This window comes from Pelecanus crispus, chromosome 1 (genome assembly GCF_030463565.1).
Source record: "Pelecanus crispus isolate bPelCri1 chromosome 1, bPelCri1.pri, whole genome shotgun sequence".
NCBI classification, from domain to species: domain Eukaryota; kingdom Metazoa; phylum Chordata; class Aves; order Pelecaniformes; family Pelecanidae; genus Pelecanus; species Pelecanus crispus.
In genome coordinates this window covers 136,864,995-136,888,562 of record NC_134643.1, presented here as the reverse complement: position 1 = coordinate 136,888,562, position 23,568 = coordinate 136,864,995, and the positions used below count along the sequence as shown (strand labels likewise).

Sequence of the window (23,568 nt, the reverse complement as noted above, 5' to 3'; positions counted from 1 at the left end):
TTTTTAAAAAGGATGTATAGAATTGCAGATACAGGCATAAGCTGAACAAGTCTCCCAGCTATGCTTTCTTTTGAAAGCTGCATTTCACTCTGTGCTTTTTTTTAATAATGTCATGTAATCATTGTGGTGTTAATAATCATTTAATATTAGAGAATGTAGCAGAGTTGAGTAGTACTGATTTTCCATGTCTAGGCTTTAGAAAGCTATTAATAATATTTCAAGTATGTATGAGTTTGCATGGCAGCGGGGGAAGATGAGCACTTTGGAGATCATAGGTGTTGAGCTGCCTTGGCAGGAGAAACAAAAATCCTCCAAGCCGTTTCAAACTAAGTGCGTGCTTGTTAACAGGGGCTTGTTAAAAGCAATGGAAGTGATACCCTAAAACTTCCCGAGCTACCACAGAGCAGAGCCCGTCAGAGCACCGTTGTATGCGCTCTGCCATCCAGTGGTGTAAAAAGAAACTGAACAGAAGTCACACTGACAATAATTACCTGTCCTGATATTCAGACTTACCAGAATAGATGCCAGGTAAAGGAAATGCATTCAAAAGTTACGCTGCATGGACTGAGGTGTTGGGAAGAAAGTATGAAGTGTAAAACCTCTCAGGAAATTATGAAGGGCAGTCAGGTTGTTTTTCCTGAGTTTCATTTCCAATCTCCCAGCTACTGTAGGTTGAAGAGAATGAGTGTTGCCATGGTGCATATGATTGCAATAAAAGAAAATATTTTGTTCGTCATTAGTGGCAAAGAGAGGTTTAATTTAAAGGAGTGTTTTGGGGAGGAATAACTTAATTTGATGCCCTAAATATTTCACAGATCTCGTGAGTGAGAGGTTGACCAAATAGTTCTCTTTAAATAGGTTTGTTCAGCTACTGCTGTTTTTTTATTTTCTGCCTCTGATATTTTGTTGTTGACTGGGAGCGATAGTAAACAGATAAAATGGTTATGCTGTGGAGAGTTGAAAGCAGAAGTGTTTTCAGTTTAATTATACTTTTAACAATCTGTTTCTAATTTTGTTTCCTCTAGCTTTTTAGATGTTTTAATTAAAGTCAGGAACAGACACAATGATGTGGTTCCAACCATGGCGCAAGGGGTGATTGAATACAAGGAAAAATATGGCTTTGATCCCTTTGTTAGCAGTAACATCCAGTATTTTCTAGATAGATTCTACACCAACCGCATCTCTTTCCGTATGCTTATTAACCAACACAGTAAGTAATTGCTCTTTTCATCTTTGAGAACTCATTGGTTATTGCTTGTAAACCTGAAGCCATAGCTTTGTTTTGTTTTGGTTGGGTTTGGTTTTTTTTTTTCATACTCATCACTAATTCTTAATAGCCTGTGCTAATTATGGTAAAAGATGTACTGGCAACTGGTTAATTTGGTACTTCACAGTTATCAGAAATTAATCCAAAACACCAGTACACTTTCTTCTAGGTTTGTAGGGCTTTGTCAGTGTGGCTGTCGCTTTTTAATTGTGTCGGCAGAGACAGCTTGCATAGCGATACATGAAGTATTTTTAGATAGTAGTAGAGTAGCTGCATCTTTCAGCTCACAAATGTCTCAACATAGTTTGTAGAGCTGACATTTATTTCATAAAGAACTGCAAGGATGCCATCAATTTTGAATAGATTATGCGCTATATGTATTTTTATTGATGTTTTTTCAGCAAGTTATCTAGACTTTGTTGCTTCTAAAGAGGTTGAGTATTTCTAACTTGTTTTAAATTATATCCCTTGTCTCCCTCTACTTCCTATTCGCTATTTATGAATAAATGCTAGAATTAGTCATCCTTTGTCATTAGGTTGTTTCATTTGTTGTTACTAATAAACTTACTTTTTTATATTTGTATCATAGAGTGAAAGGAGTTACTTGCACAGCTTCTATTAACCAGTATGTGCAACCATGCAGAAAGTGATCTGTATAAAGTTAAGGACAATCTTGTGATCTCTTTTAGTGTATCTTGTACCTCTGTAGCTCTAGAGCTTCATTCTCTGCCCAGTATTCTGCTTTCATGAGCTTTTAGAAATTGTAGCACACTACAGATAATGCGGATGCTAGAGTACTGTAGTCTAAGGTACAAGTTGTGTGTCTTTCCAGTAACCTTTTATGTGACTAGCGAATGCCTTGCTGTGTGTGTGCAAATGACTTCCATGTCACAAAGCATACAAAATGAGATAAATGTGCAGCTTATTCTTTACTTGTACCTGAGCAGACAAATGACAGACATAAAACCAAGTTAAGTTAAAAGGCTCTCACAGAAGAGTTCTAGCAATAAGTAAAAACATCCTAATAAAATTATTGGGCTGAGCGTTAGCATAATTTGCACTAATTCTAAAATATGAAACTTACTTCATTGAACTGAAATGGCTTTTCCTGCGGACACTCTTATTTAACTGGTTGAAATTTAAAATCACTTATGGATACTTAGAGTTTAATTAACCTTGTACAATTTCTCTATGGTAAGCAATGTTAGTGATCCATCCATGATGGCAAATACTAATCTTGAAGCACTGATGAAGAAGACAATTGGAAAGCAGAATGCAAAAACAGGTTTTTATGAGCTTACATTTGTTTCATACATTACTGACAGACTGTTTCTTACAGTGCAGTTCTGCAAGGTGCAGTGTGCCAGTGTATTAGCTCACCATGACCAGAATAGGAAAAGCTTTCAGATCTTGTCTTTTGCCTACCTCATACTATATCTGTTTCATACAGAGTTGACTAACTTGCTAAAATAGCAGAAAATCACTTCTGACAAAAAGTGTAAAACCTTTCTACTACTTTGAGAGCTAAACTCTCAGTGCAGGATCTGGTGAGTGCCAGATCCTTGTGCAAAGGAGGGAGTGGGGAGCATACTGCTGAGTGTCAGGGGGAAAGTCGAGTGAGTGAGACCTCTGTGCCAGCTGTGAAATTGCAGCTTAGGTGAGTGTAAAAGGCTTTCAATGCTGTCTTAGAGTTCCTCAGTCATTTTTACTATAACACTTTCATTGTTGTGAGTGCTGCTGTTGCGACATAATGGTATGAATGAAGCATTTTACATTTTAGTTTTATCTAATTTTTGATAGTCCAGTTTGAAATATAAGTTTTCACCTTAACCCTCCTACACCACTATTCACTGTTTCTGTATTAACTAGTCTTAGCTACTAAAAATGAAAAAAAAAAGGGGGGAGGGGGGAGCGAGGAGAAGAGCAGGGAGGCAAGTAGTCTTCCTAAACAAGGATTCTGGCAATTTGCTAAAGTATCTTTTTACAAAATGATGCACTATCCAGTAAGTTTCAGATACCATCAGATTTAAACTTTCTGGGCTGCCTCAGGTGTAATAGACAATTCACTGCCATTTCTTTTTCTCTTTAGCACTTCTTTTTGGCGGAGATATTAATCCTGCTCATCCCAAACATATTGGAAGTATTGATCCTAATTGTAATGTGGCAGAGGTGGTTAAAGGTAAGGTGAAGTTAGTATTTTTGTTGATTTACCCCCCCCCCCCCCAACTTAGAATATGGATAAATACGTTATTGAGATACAAAAGACTGAATGTAATTTAAATTAATTTCATACAATGAAAAAATGGAAGTTCTGCAATTGCTTACAATAAAGCCATGGGCTTAGTGAGGCTTTCTAATGTCTTCGTTATTGAGAATGGAGAAACCTTTGGTATGTTAACAGAACTAAGAAAATAAATGAATTTTTTAATAACTTTAATCTGTCCTTTTAAATATCAGATTAAGTATTTAAGTGTTTTGTTAAACTTTAGATGTTTTCTTCCCTAAAATACTTAGAAGCAGGTTCTCACGTACTGCTTTTTTTATCTGATGCTGGTACTAAAGAAAATTGAGAGTAAGTGAAATTATCCAATTTGTTTAGTTAGGCCTTTCAGTAAAATGTCCTCAGGTGTACAGATATTCCAGTGAAACTCCCTATTTTACTATGTGCATCTGATCATATCACAGCCTGTTCTCTCTTATGCAGAAGACATGTATGTGGTGGTTGTACTTAAATGATCTGGCACAGTCACATTAGAAATCCTGTTTGTGTAATAAATCCTGTTTGCTTAATGTTGTGAATGTCCATATGCTTTCGGAATGTTAGTAAGTAGGCATGAGGCAATGCTGTCTGCTTCAAGAACTTGTTTATTGAAGGTTCACACTCTGGGTGTGTCTATTTACAAATACAGATCTTGCTGTAGAGTGAATTCCACCCTCTATCCTTTACTGCTGTTTGTGCAGCTACAAGAGGGGAAGAATGTATTTCTCCACTTTCTCTCAGCCTTTGGTGAAGTAAGAGGGAGAACCTCCTTATGTCAGACTTTGACCTGCATGATAGCTTGCTTCATAATGTAGATGCTTTTTACTGTTATGATGGCTTCTTGGCTTCTAGCCCTTTTTGGGTCTAAGGTGGTCTTTTTTTCAGCAGCTTGCTTTTCTTTTGATTGATCTTACTCCCTTTTAACCTCAGCATTGTATATGTTACAGTTGTGTTATTTATTTAGATATACCTTCTAATAGCAATGTTTGCATCTATTTTGATCATCAAATCCATAGTTACTGCCTTGGACAGAGGAGTGCATAGTGTCAGAAGGTGCTCAGTCCAGTTTTCAAGCCAGTATCTAAAATAGATCTTCCACATCTGAAGAAATAATCACTAACAAAACGAGGGCATCATAAACAGTATCCAGTGTTGTCTTTCTCAAAGAAATGAAATGTTCTTAGAGACAGAGCCTGTCTGGAGTCAAGGTGATCGAGGCCATTTCCTTGTAGAATTGGTGGAGGGGTAAATTCACAGTTTGTATACTCTGCTAGCTCCAAAATATTCTAGTTCACAGGCAGCATTCTGAGCAATTTGTCTGAGTTAAGATGTTGATTTTGGCACTGTATGGGCAGCTACAAGCTCTGTATGCCCTTCAAACACTGAAGAAATGATTTAAACAGTCAGTTCTTACTTCAAGGAGCTCCACTGAGTGTTGTGTCTGACTGCCTGTGATGGGTCTCTGTATCTCACCAACTGTCCTACAATAAGATTTTTTTGAGCTCACAGCAAATCCAGGTGTGTTCTTGGAGCTGGGATTTTAGAGGTACTGATAGATTCTTCACTCTTGTTGCTACATACCTCCAGCCATGACATGACAAGTGCTTTGAACTTTGCAGTCTCTTTTACAGTCTTAGGACTCTGCCAAAGAGTTGGCTTTCAGAAGAAGGTAAAATGTAAGACTGCACTGAGACTCTGTTTGACACAGTTTTGCTCAGGGCTGGATATTTTACTGGATCATGAAGGGATAGTGCCTTCCTGTTCATCTCAAGGGTGTTAGGGTGCCTACTTCTTGAAAGTGGATGAGAGATCTACATTAAATTTAGGGAGTTTAAACGGATTTATTCAGGGCCTCCTTGTATTCTCAAGGTTTGCATAATGGCTGTATCTGCTCCACATCTTTTGGTTTATTCGCACACAGTTACTGATTTGCTTTTCAGAGGCCTTGAAGTTTTTCTCTGCAGTAAGAATCCAACTCCTGCCCCTTGGATCTGTATCTAATTTTCACTTCTATGATGTAAACTCTTTGAAATGTGCTAACATATTCCTTTTTCCATGTAGATGGCCTTATGGTCATACTAGCTACATTGCTATCTTCAGCTTTTGATGACCGAGTCAAGATTGTGGCTGTGCTTCTTATCACCCTTTTTTTCTAAAGCACAGGATTACTCCCAAGACCATCACAAATTCTGAGATGATCTTAGAATATCGTGTAAGTGTAGGTATTCCTGCATCTTTTTTTCCTAAATTATGCACCTCGCAGGCTGAGGTTCACTGTACAGCTTGGATATTAAGCAGGATTTTGATCTTTTTTCTAGGGCACGTTGTATTGTGTTAATGACAGGACCCTTTTAGAAAGTCTCTGGAGCTGACCATCTTGACACAAAAGATTCCTACTGGATAGCTGATTTTGTGAGACATTCCCAGGACTTGATCAAGAACATTTCCAGTGTTGATTAGCTCCATTTTACTAGACCTCAAGCAGCATTTGTCAGCCTTGTGTAATATGTCCAGCCTTGCAGATGTCAGAACAACTGATATAATTTTTTTTTTTTCAGATAACAGGGCACACTATAGATTATTTCTGTAGACATCTTGAAGGAGAACAATTATAGGTAACCGGCCCTTTCTGGGGACTAGTGATTTTTACTTTTTTGTGTTTGTCACATAGCTCCAACTCTTGGCAGTGACTGTTTTGTTTTGTAGTGTCACTTTGGACAGGAGGAAGAAGATACATGTAGGGTGAGGTCAAATGCAATTGTTATGGTATCTTAGCAAATTTCTCTCTGTCTGCAGAATTGCCCATCTGTTTATGTGCTTGCTCTTAGCCTGCACTTATTACGAGGAAGCCACTTTTGTTAAGGTAGCTTAAGCAATATGGTTAGAACATCTCGGAGTTTGTGGTTTCTCTTTAAGCTAACAATTGCTGCTTTTTTCTAAAACACTTTTGCAAATGAGGTACCAGTGAATATTTAGAACCACTAAGAAAGCTTTCAAACAAAAGATGACTTAAACTTTCTTGCTGTATTTTGACAATACATAAAGCCTGATTTAGATTATGGGGAGGCTTTTTTTTTTATTTTGGCTCCATAGGAAAGAATGAAGAATCTTAAAGATTCCAGCTTTCCCCCCAAAAGACCTTGAAAATAAAGTATTGTAAACAGTATCATATTTGGAAGAACTGAATTTATGGTTGCAATGTCATCCTTTTTTATTTGAGATGGAAAGAACAAGCATTAAATTGTGATTGGGACATGACAAATAAGTAGATATTATGGTCAGCCTAAGATTATACCCTTTTGGTTTTCAAGCCCTGAACAAAGACAAAAAATAGCTTGCCTTTAGTAATCTGCTTTTGTTTGTAGAGCTTTAAATAGAATTTGCCCTTTCTTGACAATTGGGCTATAAGCATACAGAGAAAAAGGGATTAGAATGGATACCAGTTTCACGCTTGTAAACTAGTTAATAAAATAAGTGTTCTATTTGTAGTCTTTCACATACAGGATGAACTTTGCTAGTTGTCTCTAGATGATTTTGATAAATCAGTGTTCTATTCTGTTGTTTTGTAGATGCTTATGAAACAGCTAAGATGTTATGTGAACAGTACTATCTCGTGGCACCTGATCTGGAAGTTGAAGAATTCAATGGTAATTGTGAAATTAATTTAATTTGTGACATATGTAAGAAAAAACCATTTCTAATAGCTGTGATTTCTAGTTTTGTTAATTAATTGTAAGTTATAATTTGAACTCTGCAGTCCTGTATGCAGAGTTACTTTTCTTCTTCTAATGTGCCTACATGGGTACCTGAATTATAGTTTATCATCGTGACATGTTTGTTTACTACTTGATGCTGAATGCAGAGTGCTAGCTGCTGAATTTGCTGTCCCTTTAAGGAAAATAAAGTGGTCAAGAATCCTCATATCTGGGAAGGAAACACACCTGCCTTCTAATTAATCTTGTAATAGAGCTGAAATTTGTTTCATTTTGAAGTATGCTTGTAAATTCCGCTATCAGTCCCTGCACCAGTGGTGAGCTCTTCCGTGTAAGATGGCAAAATTAGAAACTTTTTTTATGTAGTCTATGCTTTAAGTCCTATCATAAACTTCTCACATGAAAATCTGTTTCAAGTTGATTGCAAAGATGAAAATTGGATGCTATGAAACTGATGAGACAGTCCTTGTCAGTGTATTGACTGAATTTCGTTCATCATTTCTATTGACAAAAGGTAGATTTTGGTTTTTTTAAAGTTAAAAAATTAAATTGTCTTGAGTGATCCTCTTGCAAATTTTGGACAGCTGTCCAAACATAAGACTAAGATGTTTCCAAACTTCAGTAGAAGAATTGCGGAAGTCTCAGAAATAGGTAACACTCAAAATGGAGTGTGAGATATATGGGAACATATGTTGCCTAAAGTACTATTTAATATTGTAGAAATACTCCTCTACACAAAGTGATATTGTCAACACTGATGCATTACTACCAGCCCCCTCTCCCAAAATCAAAGGACCTAACCTTCCCCCCTCCAAAACTGATTGATTTTAGAGCTAAAAGTACTGAATGCTGCAGCGGAGGAATCAATGCAAAATTCATTTGAAGGCCTAAGTAAAAAGATCCAGCAGTAGAGAAAACAAGTTGCTGGATCTCATTTAAAAAAAAAAAAAAAAAAAAGGCAGCAAGGAAAGAATTGTTTCTTTTAAACTAGCTTATTATCAACACGAGGAAAGCAACTTTGCATATTACTTCACAAGAGCAACAATAACATGTTTTCTACATGTACTCTATGCCTCAAACAAGTATGTATCAGTCTGCCTTGGTTTTGGTGATTCATAAGAGAATTGGAGTACAGACTGTGACAACATTAATGTAATAAAACAGCAAGTTGCCTTGCAGCTAATTATGCAGAGCATTGTTTTGGCCGTCTTCCTAGAAGTTTTCACTGCTGTGTCTCTTAAAGTAATAATTAGTATTATTGTCAGCCCTCAGTGCCAAAAAGGATGAAGTTGACTCCAGTCATGTTCTGTGTGCATCTCTTCCTGCAATTTATGAAGCAGGCATTCAGAGATTTTTCTTCAATCTGAACTGTTGCTGAGTCTGACAAGCTGTGACTGTATAATTTAATGCTAGTAGATATTTGAACGTTCAGGGATGACTGCATCTTCAGCACCAAAACTGTCCTGGAATATATTGAATGCAGCTGTATTGCTTCCTGCCAAATCAATTAGTACTCTAGCATTCAGAGCTCTGCCAAGCCATACATCTCTGCCGAAACACTAGCAACAGGACAACAGTGGAGAAACAATTCAATTATGATTTGGAATAAGAAAACTGTGATACTGTTTGAAATATGTTTTAATTAAGGGAAAATATGTAGTTGTTTTTAGAATATTTAAATGGTGAATTTTTTTAGTTTAAGAATCTTTTTGCGCAGCAAATATTATGCTTAAATATTGCGTGTGTTAAGAAAAATAAAGTTTTCCACGGAAGTGGGAAAGTTCTCTTAATTAACATACATTGTCAGTATGAAACCAACCACTGCTTAGTTGAAGTTTCATAACTAAACAAAGTCTGCTGGCATACATGTCTGAAAATCATCATTAGAATGTGTTATTTCAGGTGATAGCAGTAACTGAAATTTATGTTTTATTTCATGGAGCTAATTTTGCACTTGGAAAATTAGAACATGCTTACATACATGTCTTTGCCTACAGTTTCATGTTATTGCTGTAAATAGAAATGCTGCAAAATACTGTTTTGAAAAAAAAATAATTTGCCCTTTTTATTTTTATTTTTTTAGCTAAAGCTCCAAACAAGCCTATTCAAGTAGTCTATGTACCTTCTCATTTGTTTCATATGTTATTTGAATTATTCAAGGTAGGTTGCACTTGTTAATATTTGGAAGGGGTTTGTGAACTCAGATTACTGTTGAAATTGAGATTCTTTCCAACTGAATGCTATTTCAGTTTTCATTTCTTGAGTGCATTCTTAAACAAGTGAAAAGGGTTTGAAACTGTTAAAAGCTAGGCTTACAGCCCTCTCTTTGCCCTTGTGTACTTAAAATTTCTGTTTTCCCACTTCTCCTTTTGTGCTTTTGCAGCTGATTAACTTAAAACACTCATGATAATCTATTTTTGCAATGATGATATATTCATTACCTTGCAGTTTTCATAAGCTTGCTTCTTTATTGAGTATTTGAGGTCTGGTTAGGATCAATGTCTTTTGTTTATTGTGAAAACATCCCATATGTCTTTGAATAGTGTAAATGACATGCTTTGGTTTGTTTTTATTTGTGTTTTCTGAATAATTGGAACAACAGTGAAAATGGAACATGTGAGAGCTATTGTATGCTTTTGAATAAGATAGGTGGTCTCTAGGTGGTGCAATTGAACACTAGAAATTCAGGGGAAAAAATGCGTTTGGTCACAGAGAAACTTTTCCTAAATAATGGTATTTTGGGTTTGATTTTTGACATTTGTCAAGTATGTTCATTTAAATCTTCCCCTATTTTGCCATTTGTAACATAAGTTCTAGGGCAGAACAGGTGAGAAATGGTACACTACTTGTAGGTATGTTTTGGTACAAGTCATGAAATGGTATGAAACCACTAAGATGTAGCTGTAAGTAATGGTAAACTGTGATGGACTGGTAGTGGAAACTCTGTTAATAGATATAATAAAGTCAGATTGATAGATGGTAATTTAACAATTATGTGACCCAGGCTGAGAAAATCAAAGCTTGTTCTCTGTGGTGAACATCACTATTGGTGTTCTGCAAGGTGGAGGTGAAGGATGCTGTCATCCCTTATATATAATTACTTGATTTCACACAGAAAAAAAAAAAAACCCTTGCTTTATGTTCTCTGACTATATCAAATAGATAACAGTATGTGTAATGGAGTTCTGATGTAAAAGTTTAACTGGACAATTGATTGACTTGAAAGCACTTTTTGAATTTGTTTTAAATATGGTCTTTTCTGTCTTGCATACAAATGTAGGAAAAAGCATCTAGACTCAACAAAATAAATGCAAGTTCTAAGTTGTCACAAAAAGCAAATATGGTAAAGTTAGAATCAAAGACACTGTTTTTTCTTTTATCCTCAGAATTCAATGAGAGCTACAGTGGAATTGCATGAAGGTAAGAGAGAAGTCTATCCATCGATCAAGACCTTAGTCACTCTGGGGAAGGAAGATCTATCTATTAAGGTAAATGCCTCAAAATAATATGCAGCTTACAAACCTGCTGAGTTCATAATAGTATGACCTGTAATTTGAAGAGGCAAATTAATTACTGTATCACTTCTGACACTTGCTTCATATTCATTAGAACAGAATATTTTCAGTTGGAAGGGACCTACAAGGATCATCTAGTCCAGCTGCCTGACCACTTCAAGGCTGACCAAGAGTTAAAGTATGTTATTAAGGGCACTGTCCAAATGCCTCTTAAACCCTAACAGGCATGGGGCATCGACCACCTCTCTAGGAAGCCTGTTCCAGTGTTTGACCACCCTCTCAGTAAAGAAATGCTTCCTGATGTCAAATCTGAACCTCCCTGACTGATGCGGCTTTGAACCATTCCCTCACGTCCTGTCACTGGATACCAGGGAGAAGAGATCAGCACCTCCCTCTCCACTTCCCCTCCTCAGGAAGCTGTAGAGAGCAATGAGGCCACCCCCAGCCTCCTTTTCTCCAAACTAGACTAGCCCAAAGTCCTTAGCCACTCCTTTAATATTTCTAAAGTCATTTAGATAATGCTGCTTGAGTTTTGCAGGTTTGTTTTTTTTTTTTAAGAACATAATGTTTAAAACTCTTAACTTTTCATTCCTTAGATAAGTGATCAAGGTGGAGGTGTACCTTTAAGAAAAATAGACAGATTGTTTAACTACATGTACTCAACAGCACCCAGGCCTAGTTTGGAGCCCTCGAGAGCTGTGCCTTTGGTAAGCAATTGCAGTATATATTTGCATGTCCCTTTGCACTACGGTGGTTGTACATTTCCCTTCACTGCAATCTACTGGATCAGGTTTTCCATTGAAGAAATTGTTTATCATTAGCAATTCTATGCAGGTAAAACATATCAGGAGAGAATGGGTTCTGTTATCATCACTTAGTCTTCGGAATAGGAAATCACTTTTCTTTGTCTTGACATTATATTCTTGGAAACAAGCATGTCTGCACAAGAACAATATTTTCACAGGTTAATGGACTGGATTTTTAGTGCTGTATTACTGAGAAGGTCGATAACCTAATGAGCTCCTATTTGGTGTGTAAATTACTGTTTATCTAATTTTCCTATAATAAATGTATTGAAAAGGTGAGCCACACTGTCAGAATTACAGCAGTTGAGAAACACCTCCTGGTAATGCACAAGCTTATATTGAACTTTGAAAATTATTTTAATATAAGTTATGAACTGTAAAAACACATTTAAAAAATGTAAATTCCCAAACCCGCGTGCGATATGAACACTTTTTGGTATATTCCTGTTCAGATGGAAGTATCTCACGTAATGTTCCTTTCTGAGATGTATTAGGGTCAGACTTCAAACAAACAAAATTTCCCCATAGTTTCTTCTAAGCAGGGAATTATTTCAGTGTTGAATGTGTAGATTCTTCTAGCAAGCATGACTTTTAAAATTATTACTAAAATTAAATTATTACTTCCAAATTATTTTATTAAATTACATATTGGCTCACTGTGATAAGAATGATATAGCTACTGTTCTATCTGACTGGCTTTCAGTAAGTGGATTAATACTGGTACTGTATTCTTGCCTCTTCTCATCTTTGTTCTCTATTGCTTCTGATGCAATCCTTTATCTTCAAGCATGTCAAGAAAAAGTTGATTTTTTTTTTTTGAGAAATTTCCTTTCCCTATTTAGGAACACTCTCATCTAGCATGTTCTTAAGTGATATATTCCCTGCCTCCCATCCCCCCACCCCCCCGATACTTCTGTGCTTGAAGTGCCTTCAGGCAGCTGATAAAATGTGGCGCAGAGAGTATGTGACTATTTCTGATATAATTAACTGAACTGAGTGTGAAACCAGTTCAGAGTGGTTCAGAGATAATAAATTTCCTTTTAGATTTTTAGCAGAAAGTCTTTATGGTACTTAGTCCACAGTTCATAACACTGTGGCACGTAAGCATACTGCATTGTTTTCACCAGTGTTTGATGCCACCGTGGTAGGTGTGAAACCCAGTTCTGTGTCTGCATTGACTTGATATTAATCCTTCATGGCTCCTACCTCTACAACACATCTTAGTAAATATGTTTCAAACTTTTGCTTCTTCATAGAAAATCTTCTTGAATAGGATGAGTGATAGGGAACAGGCCTTAATTAAAATATAAACTTTTTCCTTTATGTCAAGAATGGTAGAATACTTCTTGATTCATAATCTGCCCTTGTTCTGTCTCACTTTTGATCAGCAATTTATTGTATCAGCCTACAAGGATTTCCTAAAGCTTGTTCTCACGATAAACTTATACCTTGATTACCAGTTGTATTCACTATTAAAATGTCTCTTCCTTTGTGGCTCTCTGATTGTAAAATGTGTTCATTTTAGGATTGACACTATTCTTCCCCCCCTCCCCCCCCGCTTCTTTACCAATGCATTCCTGTGTTTTATTTCCTCACCTTCAAGACCTCTTACTTTGATTCTGTGGCCTTTATACTTAGTATTCTTTTACTGTACCCCATTTTCAGGCCTTGTTTTCCTCTTCAGTCTGTATGTCACTGTAGTCAGACCTGCAAAGTATCCCCCTCTCTTGTGAACCTGGCAGCTTTTGCCCTGAGAGTCTGACCAGTGCCTGTACATGACTGAATGTCAAGAGGAGTTGTTAAGCTCTGTTATTTACACATGTGTGCAGAAAGAAAAAAGTCAAGAACTAGGAGTCTGTGGCATATGTTTCCACTAAGAGGAAAAAGAACTTAGCAGTGAAGCTTGGCACATTATGTGTTATGGCCCAGATCCAGTTATAAAAACAATTATGCTATACTTTGTACGTCAGTCTAGAAATAAAAGTCCTTCAGCAGAAATGTTCCGCATAAATCCTCTTCAGGGTCTGTACAGAAGGAGAGTTTCTTTATTGTTTAGTGCCAAAGACCAAACCACTTAAGAATTATGGTGCTCCAGAAGGTAGGTAGGTCTGTGCTTGTGTCATTCTTGACTTAGATAATATTCTAAACTAAATTGCAGTGCAGTGTAAATAGACATATTTTTCTGTTCTAACACTCCCTCCCCTTGTTATACGATCCCCTATCTAGTTTATGAAATATTCATGGGCTTAGGGAGTGGAAGAGAAGGATCGTCTTGTTGATTGGTGAAAATTATTTCTCGGTGTCATTGCAAATGTTGTTTAAAAACTGCTGAGAAACCTTGTTACCATGGCAGCATTTGGATTCTAGCAGGTCTTGCGTTCATCTGTACTGCTATACACATAGTGGAAATGTTAGAAACACATGGTGATGTTTAATGATAATTAGGTTTTCTTAGAGAATGTAGTGATTCTCTGGCAGCATTTGTCTATAGCGGGAGAAATGTGGCTTAAATTAGGTTGAATTAAACCTGTAGATGCTAGTAACAGAAATTTAATAATTTCCTATCTGTATAATGCATACTGTAATATTTAATGAGAAATTTGCTCTAAAAAGCTTTCCCTTCTCAAGGCAGATGTGCTGTCATTGACTATATTCTGTCCTCCAGGTCAAGCACAGACCTATGTAGTAATCACTTCTTGTTAACTGTCTTTTGCAAAATAGACCTTTTGCAAGGTCTTGCCTTAACAAGGTACTCATCTGGGATCTGTTGTCTTCATATTTCTTAGAAGTTATCTGTTTTGGAAAATACGTTGAAGACAATGTAGAGAAGAGACTGACAGGAAATTTTTGGAAGAGGGCAGTATGTAATAATTATGTGGGCTAGCACAGAGCGTAAAAAGATTTTCTTGGAAGGAACAGGAGGCAAACAGAAGTCGGGCATGGGTTTTAGGGAGGTGTAATTCTGGAGAGACAAAAGTATAATGTGTTTTCAGGATTGCTTGATACTGCCCTTTAACTTGAGCTGTTCTGGGGGTATGTACTATTGGTTGCTGTGCTTTTTAATTTCTGTAATGTATTTATTGTCTGGTCTCCAGAAAAGATGTAAGTCAGCTTTTGGAATTTTTTTTTTTAGTTCTTGGTAAGACAGTCAAATAACTTCCATTTTTTAGAGGTTAAGAAAGAAATGCATCTAGGTTCAACACCAGATATTTGAAAGCGATGCAAGTGTGTCTAATGCGAGTCTCTGAGAATTACGTTTTTAAAGCATATTGTTTGAAAAAGTGCAGCTAAGCAACTGTTTTAACTGTGGAAATGGACACTAATAACTATGACAAGTGGTGTGAGTAGAAAAGGGCATCTTTGGCATTTCTGTTTCTCATTTTGCTCAGAAGAACTGAGTGAGCAATTCTAACCAATTTAAGATCACTAAATTTAGGCTTCTGTAAAAACAAGGCAAAGAGGTCAAAAGATAATGTAGAGACAGTAGATGACAGCAAGAGAATTTGTGATGGATACTGTAGTACAACATTCTTTAATGTTTACCCCTCCCTCATGGGATTTCCTATAAAGTGATAGCATATATTAGCTGTGTATATTGCTCGTAAGTCCTTCTTCTTAGCCTTCTCTTTTTTTGTATCATTTTGGGGCTTTGTTTTTAAGATTCAGGGCATGATTCTCAGTTACCTGTCAGGTTGCCTTTGTAGAAATACTACGGTGTAATGAGTTTATTGATTTTTCTGAAAACTTTAGGTGTCTAATTCTTGTAATCCACCCTTACGGAACAGTTGTATTACTCCATTGCCTTGTATATCCTTGTTTTCAAATGCTTGTGTGTCTGGAATCCTTCCTTTATTGCTCTGGATAGTCCTGAAAAATGCGGGGGGGGGGGTGGGGTGGTGTGGTGTGCGTGTGTGTGTGTGTCAGGTGAATAATCAGCCACTGTGATTCTCAGCACATACTTGGTCATCTGGAAGAGCCGATGTGTAGACCAAAATCTTGCTCCCTGGCTGCAGTGGGAGAGGCTTGGAGTTTTTTATAATTCTTTCTTACAAGAGTGGGTTGGAAAAGGTGTCAAGTGTTGACCTTGTTGCAGCTATGGTTATGAATATTAGTATTGTAAACTTAAAATCTAAAATTTGTACCTGTCGAGTCTACTATGCTTTGAAAATTATGTGGTCTGTACAGGGTCTCAGTCCTCAGTAGATCATTCAGTGCTGTGGAATCCTGATCTTTTGTTAGGTGGGTAGGCAACAGCGAGGATTATTTGCTGTGTATTGTTTTGTATGTTGTCTTCTGCAGTAGTCTTCTGATCTCTATTGCAGTATGGCATCAGCAATCACTTAATAGTGTGACCTAGATGAAGTACACAGAGTTGTCTCTGGCTTTCTTGTGCAGTCTCCTAAGTGTGGAGACATTTGAAAAAAATAATCCCAGGCTTGGGGGAGAAAAAACATGCTGTCAAAAATCTGATTTTTACCAAAGAAAGAATGGAATATTATAGCAATGGTAATCCTGGTGAGAAAGCAGTAGAGAGTATCAGTTTGCCTTGACTGGAGGCAGCATGTACTGTATGTTACACCTACTCGACTCTTTGAGAAAATGCAAAATGGACAAAGTAGTCCTAGCAAAGGACTCTGATATTTTTTTCCTTTTCTGTACTTAAACTAAAAAATTATGCCTAGGAAAAAAGGAGGTTTCTCAAAATGCTGAATACCAACTTATAGTGTAGGCTGAGTAGTAAAGGAAAGCTTGAGAAGTAATTTGATGCAAATCTAATATTTAGGTATCTTCTGTTTTATAAATTATTGCAGTCATCTGTTGCATTTTTTTTTTTAAACTTTCAATCCTGTTTTTCTTTTTGTTTTCTTGGTTTTGTAGGCTGGGTTTGGCTACGGCTTGCCAATTTCTCGTCTGTACGCTAGGTACTTTCAAGGTGACCTTAAACTCTACTCAATGGAAGGCGTTGGTTCAGATGCTGTAATTTATTTGAAGGTATGAATTTGACCTTTTTATAAGCTAGTAATGCAGTGCAATTTGTTTATAGCAGGCTGAATAACTGAACTTTTCACTCTTCAACTTGTTTTCAAATTTGTAATTGCTATCTTTGTTATATTTTATCTAAATCAGTTACACAGAATCCTAAAAACTAAGGCTATAAATGCTAACCCGGCACTAATACTAGTTAGTTTGCTTTGATTTTGATTTTTTTTTTTTTAAGTCCCCTGTGTTGGATCTTTGCATTTTGTTAATCCGTCATAAGTGCTGAATTTTCAAAGAACTCTGTGTTGAGAGATAATTTTGGTTAATACTTTTTGATTCTAAAGGTTTTGACCCCAGTAAAACTGAGAAGACTATTGACTAACTCCTGACTAGTACACTTGTTTTTTTTTCTACACAGTTCTTGACCTGTGTGCAATAGAGTGTATTGATCCTGTTGTCATTTTTTGGGAGATCCCAGGCTACTCAGGGACTTAAGGTTGAAACTAACTGCTTGAATTTCATCAGGGATTTTAAAAAAATATAGCGTGTAGCTCGTGTGCAGGTCGTTGACTTAGCGTTGTCACTGTGTCTTGCTGTATGTAGCGAGTGAGTTGTGGAATCCTGTGCTAACTTTTAGTTTCTGATGGGTTTAATCCTCTGCATGTATGTGTGGAGGGAAAAGGCATGGTCTTTCTCAGAGGAAAAAGGCATGCTAATGGACTGAACTAGATCAGTCGTCACAGATCAGTGTGCTGACAGAGTCCGAGTCTGTTGAAGTGAAATGTTGAAGTAAAGTAGCTGTCTGCCCTGTGTCAATGACAAATCTCCTTAAAATGTTTTTGACCAAAACTTTTTTTCTTACTATCTTTGTAGACATCACTCCCTGCAAAGAAGGGAAATATTTTAAAGTGCTATTATTTTCTTTAACTTTTACTATGACTAGTACTTTGACTACGACTAGAGCAATTAGTCACAGCTAAAGTGTTCTCAAAGTAGTGTTGTGACATGTAACACTTGGATAATTGAGACACTTGTTTGATGCAGAAGCTGTAACTGTAGAACTCTCTCCAGGGTATCTTCTTGCTCTTGCTATCTCTAATGATATCTTATCATTGCTTTTTTTTTTTTTTCCATAGGCCCTTTCAAGTGAATCATTTGAAAGACTTCCTGTTTTTAATAAGTCAGCATGGCGACACTACAAGACCACACCTGAAGCAGATGACTGGAGCAATCCTAGCAGTGAACCAAGGGATGCTTCTAAATATAAAGCTAATCGATAATTTGCCACCTTTTGTCTCTGTTGGAGATGACCTCTGCATCCAGTATAAAGTCTCTGCTTTGTTCCAAAATCCTTCAAACCACAATAGCTAATTACTTCCAAACAAAGACCTAATCAGGGCATTGAAAAATACTAAGAACAAAGTGATGATTGGGACTTAAAGGAAGGCACTAAGCACGTTTGGTATGTGAATCCTGTCTACTTCACGAGAATATGCTTGGTTGCTTCAGTCATGCATTGACAAAAGGGATTGCACTGTGATTGCACTTAAGAATACAATGTTGTAACAAAAAAATTTGAAATGGCCAATTTTTATTCCAATATAAGGATTGGCAAGATGCGCAGAATCCCTTTAGATGGTGAATAGTATCTTGCACAGCAATATGGTATAAGAGAAAAATTCTAATGTAGTTAAACATATGCTTTGAAAATCCACTCTTTGCTGCATTTTATATTGCACAGTGTCACCTGTAACAGAAAATCCTTTTGAGCTCTTCAGATCTCGTATCTAATGAGCTTATAAATGCATCGTTCTAAAAAGGGTTGTGCAGCTTTAAACTGATGCTTTCCCCAAATTCCCAAATGCATTTGTCAAGTGCATACAAAAATTATGTTGTTTTAAGACATTGGGACTTCCACTTCCTGGTATGCACCTTAATGATTTTCTTGACAAGCAAACACAGAAATGCATTTCTATACATTTTTCCTTGTTTTGAGGAAATATCATAAGTAGTTAGATCATCTCTCCATGCAAGAAATTCTGTCAATACAGGGGCAGGGAGTAATTCAATTTCATGTTTATTGCCTATCATTTTTGGGAGATTGGGGAGGGGGGAGAAATGCTGAAAGGCCAGACAGCCAGTCATACAAATGAATTTGCCTTAAGAGTGTTGGTTGCTTGGAACCCGATTAGTTTAAAACCTGTAAATAGTTTGCAAAGTTATTTATATATTCAATGTCTGACTATAGTCTGGTAACCTGAATTTGTAGTGTATATAAAGATGTTGTACACCAGCTTTTGGAAAGTGTCGTTGGTCTCAATACATGAAACTGGAAATATCGTAGAAATGGGAGGGACAAAACACAGCTGGTACACAGCTGGATTTAAGGGGGAAAAAAATCAAAGAGAAAAAACCTAAGTATTTTCCCCTTAAATTTGTTGTAAGGGTTATTGCTGACTATTAGGAAACTGTTACTCACCAACAGTCTTTGCCAAATACTGTTTCTGATACTATGGCCTTTCAGAAAAATTTGTGAAATTTAGTTCTGGTGATAACCTAGCCATGGGAATAAAGGAGATGAGTCTTAAGCAACTCTGATGCACCCTCGGTTTCTCTTAGGTGTTTTGATATTTTTTTAAAAGATATTGCAGATTTTAGCGTGGAAAAACAAAACTTGTTTACTAAATTTGTGGGGGAACTGTCCCTTTTGTCCTCCCAATATTTATTTTTATAAAGAACTGATCTATTGGGTAAACAGGGAAACACTGGGGAATTCTTAGGTATTTTTAAACAAATCTTAGTTTGACTTAACGATAGTCCTTTGCACTTACATAGCACGCTTCATCAAAGGATTGCAAAGTGCTTTGAGCAATAAATTTCATATAGCCCCATTTCTGAAGAGTCGGAGTCCTTGCCTTGCAAACCCTTACTCTTATCTGTTGCAGTCAGTTCAAGAATTTGTGAGTAGTTCATGAGTTTGCAGGGCTTGAGGTTCTGTGGGCTTCACTAGGCTGTGCAGTTAGGCACGTTGGAGCACCGGGTTGTTTTAACGCGTGCTCGTACACGTCTCTGCAGAGTGCTGCCGTGCTGCTCGGAGGTGGAGACGCCAGGACAGGTGCTGAAGGCTGGCTGACTTGTCAGCTGGTGAGCGGTGCCCTGCTGAGCCCCCTCTGCCAGCGGGTAGGAAGAGGGAGCACGCTGAAGAGAAGTCCTCTTCTGTTCCCAAACCGGACTCGTTTGACCCTGCCGAGGGGATCTTTGCATGGCACAGTGAGGGTGTAACGCGTGTGGCCTCCAGAGCAGTAATTTCCCACAACTGCAGGCACTGCTGCAGTGAGAAGGCAAATTGCTATTCAGGAGATACAGCTATGCTGCTGGGGTGAAATCAGAGTAACAGTATGACTGAAACACCAGTTGGAAGTCACATCTACTAAAATTTAGTCACTTAACTTCTGCCCTCACCCGTAACTTCTTGCTGTTTTTTAAATTCATTTCAAGTTGTGTATTTTTTTTTTTTTCTAGTAATTGCAGAGGAGGTCTTGCTTAAAAATAGAAATTTGTGTGAAACTAACATTCTCCCAGTTGCGTGTGGTCAGTTTTTCCTAGAATATTACCTAAAACATTCCAAGGAATAAGGTGGTTTGTATGAGAAGCAGAGTTTCAGCTTTTGTTGGAAATCGTATTTTGAAGTAGCAGATCCTGACCTAGTGCTTCTTTTTGGCTATCTCCTTACACATGAAGAGGAGAGGGAACAGAAAGAAAAGAAAGGATGCAGGCATATTGAACTTGTTTTCATGAAGTGAATGTAACCATGAAAGCTGAAGATACCGTGGAGGATGTTACGGGATATTAGTCATTTCACTTTATTCACAAAAACAACTGGCTGGCTTTCAGGACTGAAGTGCTCTAGTACTTGAAAACCGAAGTCCTCTGAAACGGCACCTATTTCCAAGAACCCTGAGCGTGTACGAACAGCTCAAAGCAGGAAGGTAGAGCCCAAGGAATGCATTTTCTTTCCATTTCCCAAGGTCTGTTCATGGGCATTATGGTGAATATGAGCGAGAAGCAACTTTTCTCCTCTCCAGCCTCCTCTAGGCAGCCTGTGCTTTAGTGGAGATCCCAGGTATGCCATAAATTCCTCTTCACTCATTGTCCTCATGCCATGTTTCTACACAGGTCTATTAGTCTGAAAACCATGTTAGGAAACAACAGCAGCAGACCTTCAATTAGAAGAGTTTTTCAATGGGTATGCCTGAAAAATGAGAGTGGATGGGGTTTTAATATGGCTAGTTTAACTACTGATACTGATCTTTTTTTCAGTTACTTCTGCCTTTGATTGGAGTCTGTTAGAACTATTTGGTTTAATATCTTGGGGCTGTTAATTCCAAATTTCTGATGAATTAAAAGTATACTTCTTTTTTTATGGATTTCAGATGTATGGCCTGCTAACGCATGTCTTGAGTTACAGGACACATAAATAGAAAAAAATGTTTTCAGTGAAAATGCTTCGTATCAGTTGTGTTTAGTGATTAACAGAAACAAACTGAACATGAGCTGTTTGCTCCTTGATTCTTCCTGAGAATTTACAAACAACTTCTGTGTGTCATAGTGTAGCAAATGGTTTAACTTTTTTGTCCAGTGTGCATTTTTCTAGTGTGCGTGTCTTGAACGTAATCTAATAATCCCCTGCCTAGTTTAATATTAAGAGATACTGAAGTACCTCCAAATCATATACATATCTGTGCTCCCGGCTTTTCTAGGCTTTGTTCTGAGGCTAACAAGGGGTCTTTCAGAGTCAGCGCTTGATGAGAAATATTCAGAAGATACTGAAATGCTTCTTTTACAACTCAAATGCACAGTCTTTGCCTCTGTACTTGACTGATGACCTAGGATAGTACTGAGAGAGTCTTTGTCCTGCTGCAGTTTGTGCTACCTCCTGGGCAGCGTTTAAAGCAGGTCCCTTGACACATGCTTAAAGAATATGGATATTAATCGTAGTGTTCTTGGAAAACTCAAGCTACTTTTTGGCTATGTAAACTACGCTTGCTGCTCCAACTGGATAACATACTTTTCTTTGTCCTCAGTGGCATGTAGCATTTTCTTTGAAACAGCTGTTCACTTTCTCCAAAAAGTGAGCAAGAGTGATCTTTCAGTGTAGTGCAATCTCCTCTTTGCTTCCACCCAAACTTAGTATTTAGGGTGAAATCTGGACCTCATTGACATGGAAGACATTCTCCCCCCTATCCCTTAATAAGCACTTCTAGATCCTTATGTGTTAGGTGCTGCAAAGTGCAAAGTGGTCTTGATTGATGTAAATAGTTTTGTAGAAAACAGCCTAAATGTTTATTGTTAGGATTTATCTCTTGAGGATAACCAGGTCCGATTGTGTGGTGTTCAGTTTCCTTGCATGTTTCCTCGGTTGCCATATAGATGTTGTGGTTTCTAATAGCTCTTCATCTCTTCTTCCTGATGTACTCACCTGCCTATGAATTAATATATGTAAATGTGTTTTTGCAGAACTTAAGAGAATATGATGGCACATGACAGAACGATATATTACTGAGTTCAAAGGTGAGTTTATTCGTAAATGAGGAACGTAGTTATAAATTGTGTAGTGACTTCACAGCTGAATCTTGCAAATACTTGCACAAGTAAACCATGTGTGAGAGTAATCCCACTTAAATGAATCGGTTCTCAGGATCAGGACTTAAGCTGTTGACGTGAATTTGAAACAATGAAGATTTGTGTAACTGAAATGGCTTTCTAATTAAAAATAAATACGAAAATTTAAGGTTCACGTGCTTTAATTGCAGTAATATGTTGCCTTAAAAGATCTCAGAAATTGGCATAGAGAACTTGTTTGTTTCTTAAATCTAGAGATTTTTTTTTACGTAGTATCAGTAGGACTGATATGTTTTGCGATAATTCTGACATTGTCAAACTAGTATTAATTGCTATATTAAAATGTTTCCTTTGAAATGAATACTGCCAAGAGGTGCCAGATTGAGAGTCCTTTGAAGTTCATACCCTCTGTAGATGGTATGAGGCGGTGGCAGGGCATGTTGCCACGCGGTGCGCTGTGGGTGCTCTCAGCTGGTCAGCAAGGACTGTCCTTACGCGAGGGACCTGCTGGCTGTTTCACGCTTGCCGTCTCCGATGAGCTGTTAACAGTGTGCTAAACGTGTATGGGGTTTTATGATGCACGTTTCTGACGTGGGTGGAAATCAAGCCAATTTGTTCCCAACATCAGTTATGGGACAGAACTCTTACTGGTGAGCTGACCTGTATTGCACCTGGCATCCAAGAGGGAAAGAGGTCTCGTGTTGCCTTTCCTCTGAGGTGGCAGCATTTGAATCAACTGAACCTATAATGGAGGAGTGGGAGGCTAATTTTTCATGAGATCACTTGGTGATGTTTTCATTTTGAGTCTTCTGTAACTTGTTTTGGAATTGTTTCTAGTCCAATACCCGTGTATCTAATTTGTGTATACTCTTAATTTTCCTTTTTTCTTTCCGTTGCTGACAAATAAAAATATGTAAAAACTACATGATGACATTTTCAAGGGACTGTTTCAGTTTCACACACTGTGGAGCTTAGTTTGTGATTTGGCAGCCCAAGGTCAACTTCACACAGAGGAACACCCTCAGAGAGCTGCAGTTGGGAGCTCAAAGTAATTTTAGATAAAAGTGTTTTTCTTGCCTGTTTTGTCACAAAGCAGGCTGCAGTCTTCTATGGAAACATACATTTGAGTGTCTCCATGTCCACCCCCTCCCCCTTATTGTTAATATCTCAAGCATAATTTATTTTTTAAGTGGGCTCTAGAATTATATATAAATGCAATTGCGTCTGTGTTGTATTACTCTGAATTTTCCAGTATATTTAATCTGATCTGGTTTGTATCAGATTTCCAGGTGGATTTTAAGACTTTAAAACTTTTAAAGTCTTTCATAAACATGTTTTATTCCTGTCAGGTTTAAGTCTTTATGAAATGCTTATTTTCACAAGAAACTCAAGTTTTCATTCTGAA

General features: G+C 37.4%; 1 protein-coding gene across 6 annotated transcripts in view; it reads left to right on the top strand.

Moving 5' to 3' along the window:
- Positions 1–22,502, top strand: part of PDK3 (pyruvate dehydrogenase kinase 3) — a 62,707-nt gene extending 40,205 nt beyond the window's left edge. For 4 of the 6 annotated variants that reach the window (XM_075705069.1, XM_075705086.1, XM_075705092.1 and 1 more), the window contains exons 4-11: positions 1,026–1,210; positions 3,357–3,446; positions 7,097–7,174; positions 9,324–9,400; positions 10,627–10,728; positions 11,352–11,462; positions 16,440–16,553; positions 17,678–18,129. In XM_075705069.1, the coding sequence (XP_075561184.1) occupies positions 1,026–1,210; positions 3,357–3,446; positions 7,097–7,174; positions 9,324–9,400; positions 10,627–10,728; positions 11,352–11,462; positions 16,440–16,553; positions 17,678–17,821 (901 nt within the window). In that variant the 3' untranslated portion in view covers positions 17,822–18,129. Of the gene's footprint in view, positions 1–1,025; positions 1,211–3,356; positions 3,447–7,096; positions 7,181–9,323; positions 9,401–10,626; positions 10,729–11,351; positions 11,463–16,439; positions 16,554–17,677; positions 18,130–22,058 lie in introns of those variants that run through there. The other 2 variants (XR_012830832.1, XM_075705076.1) reach the window with 2 other exon arrangements.
- The last annotated feature ends 1,066 nt before the right edge of the window (positions 22,503–23,568 follow it).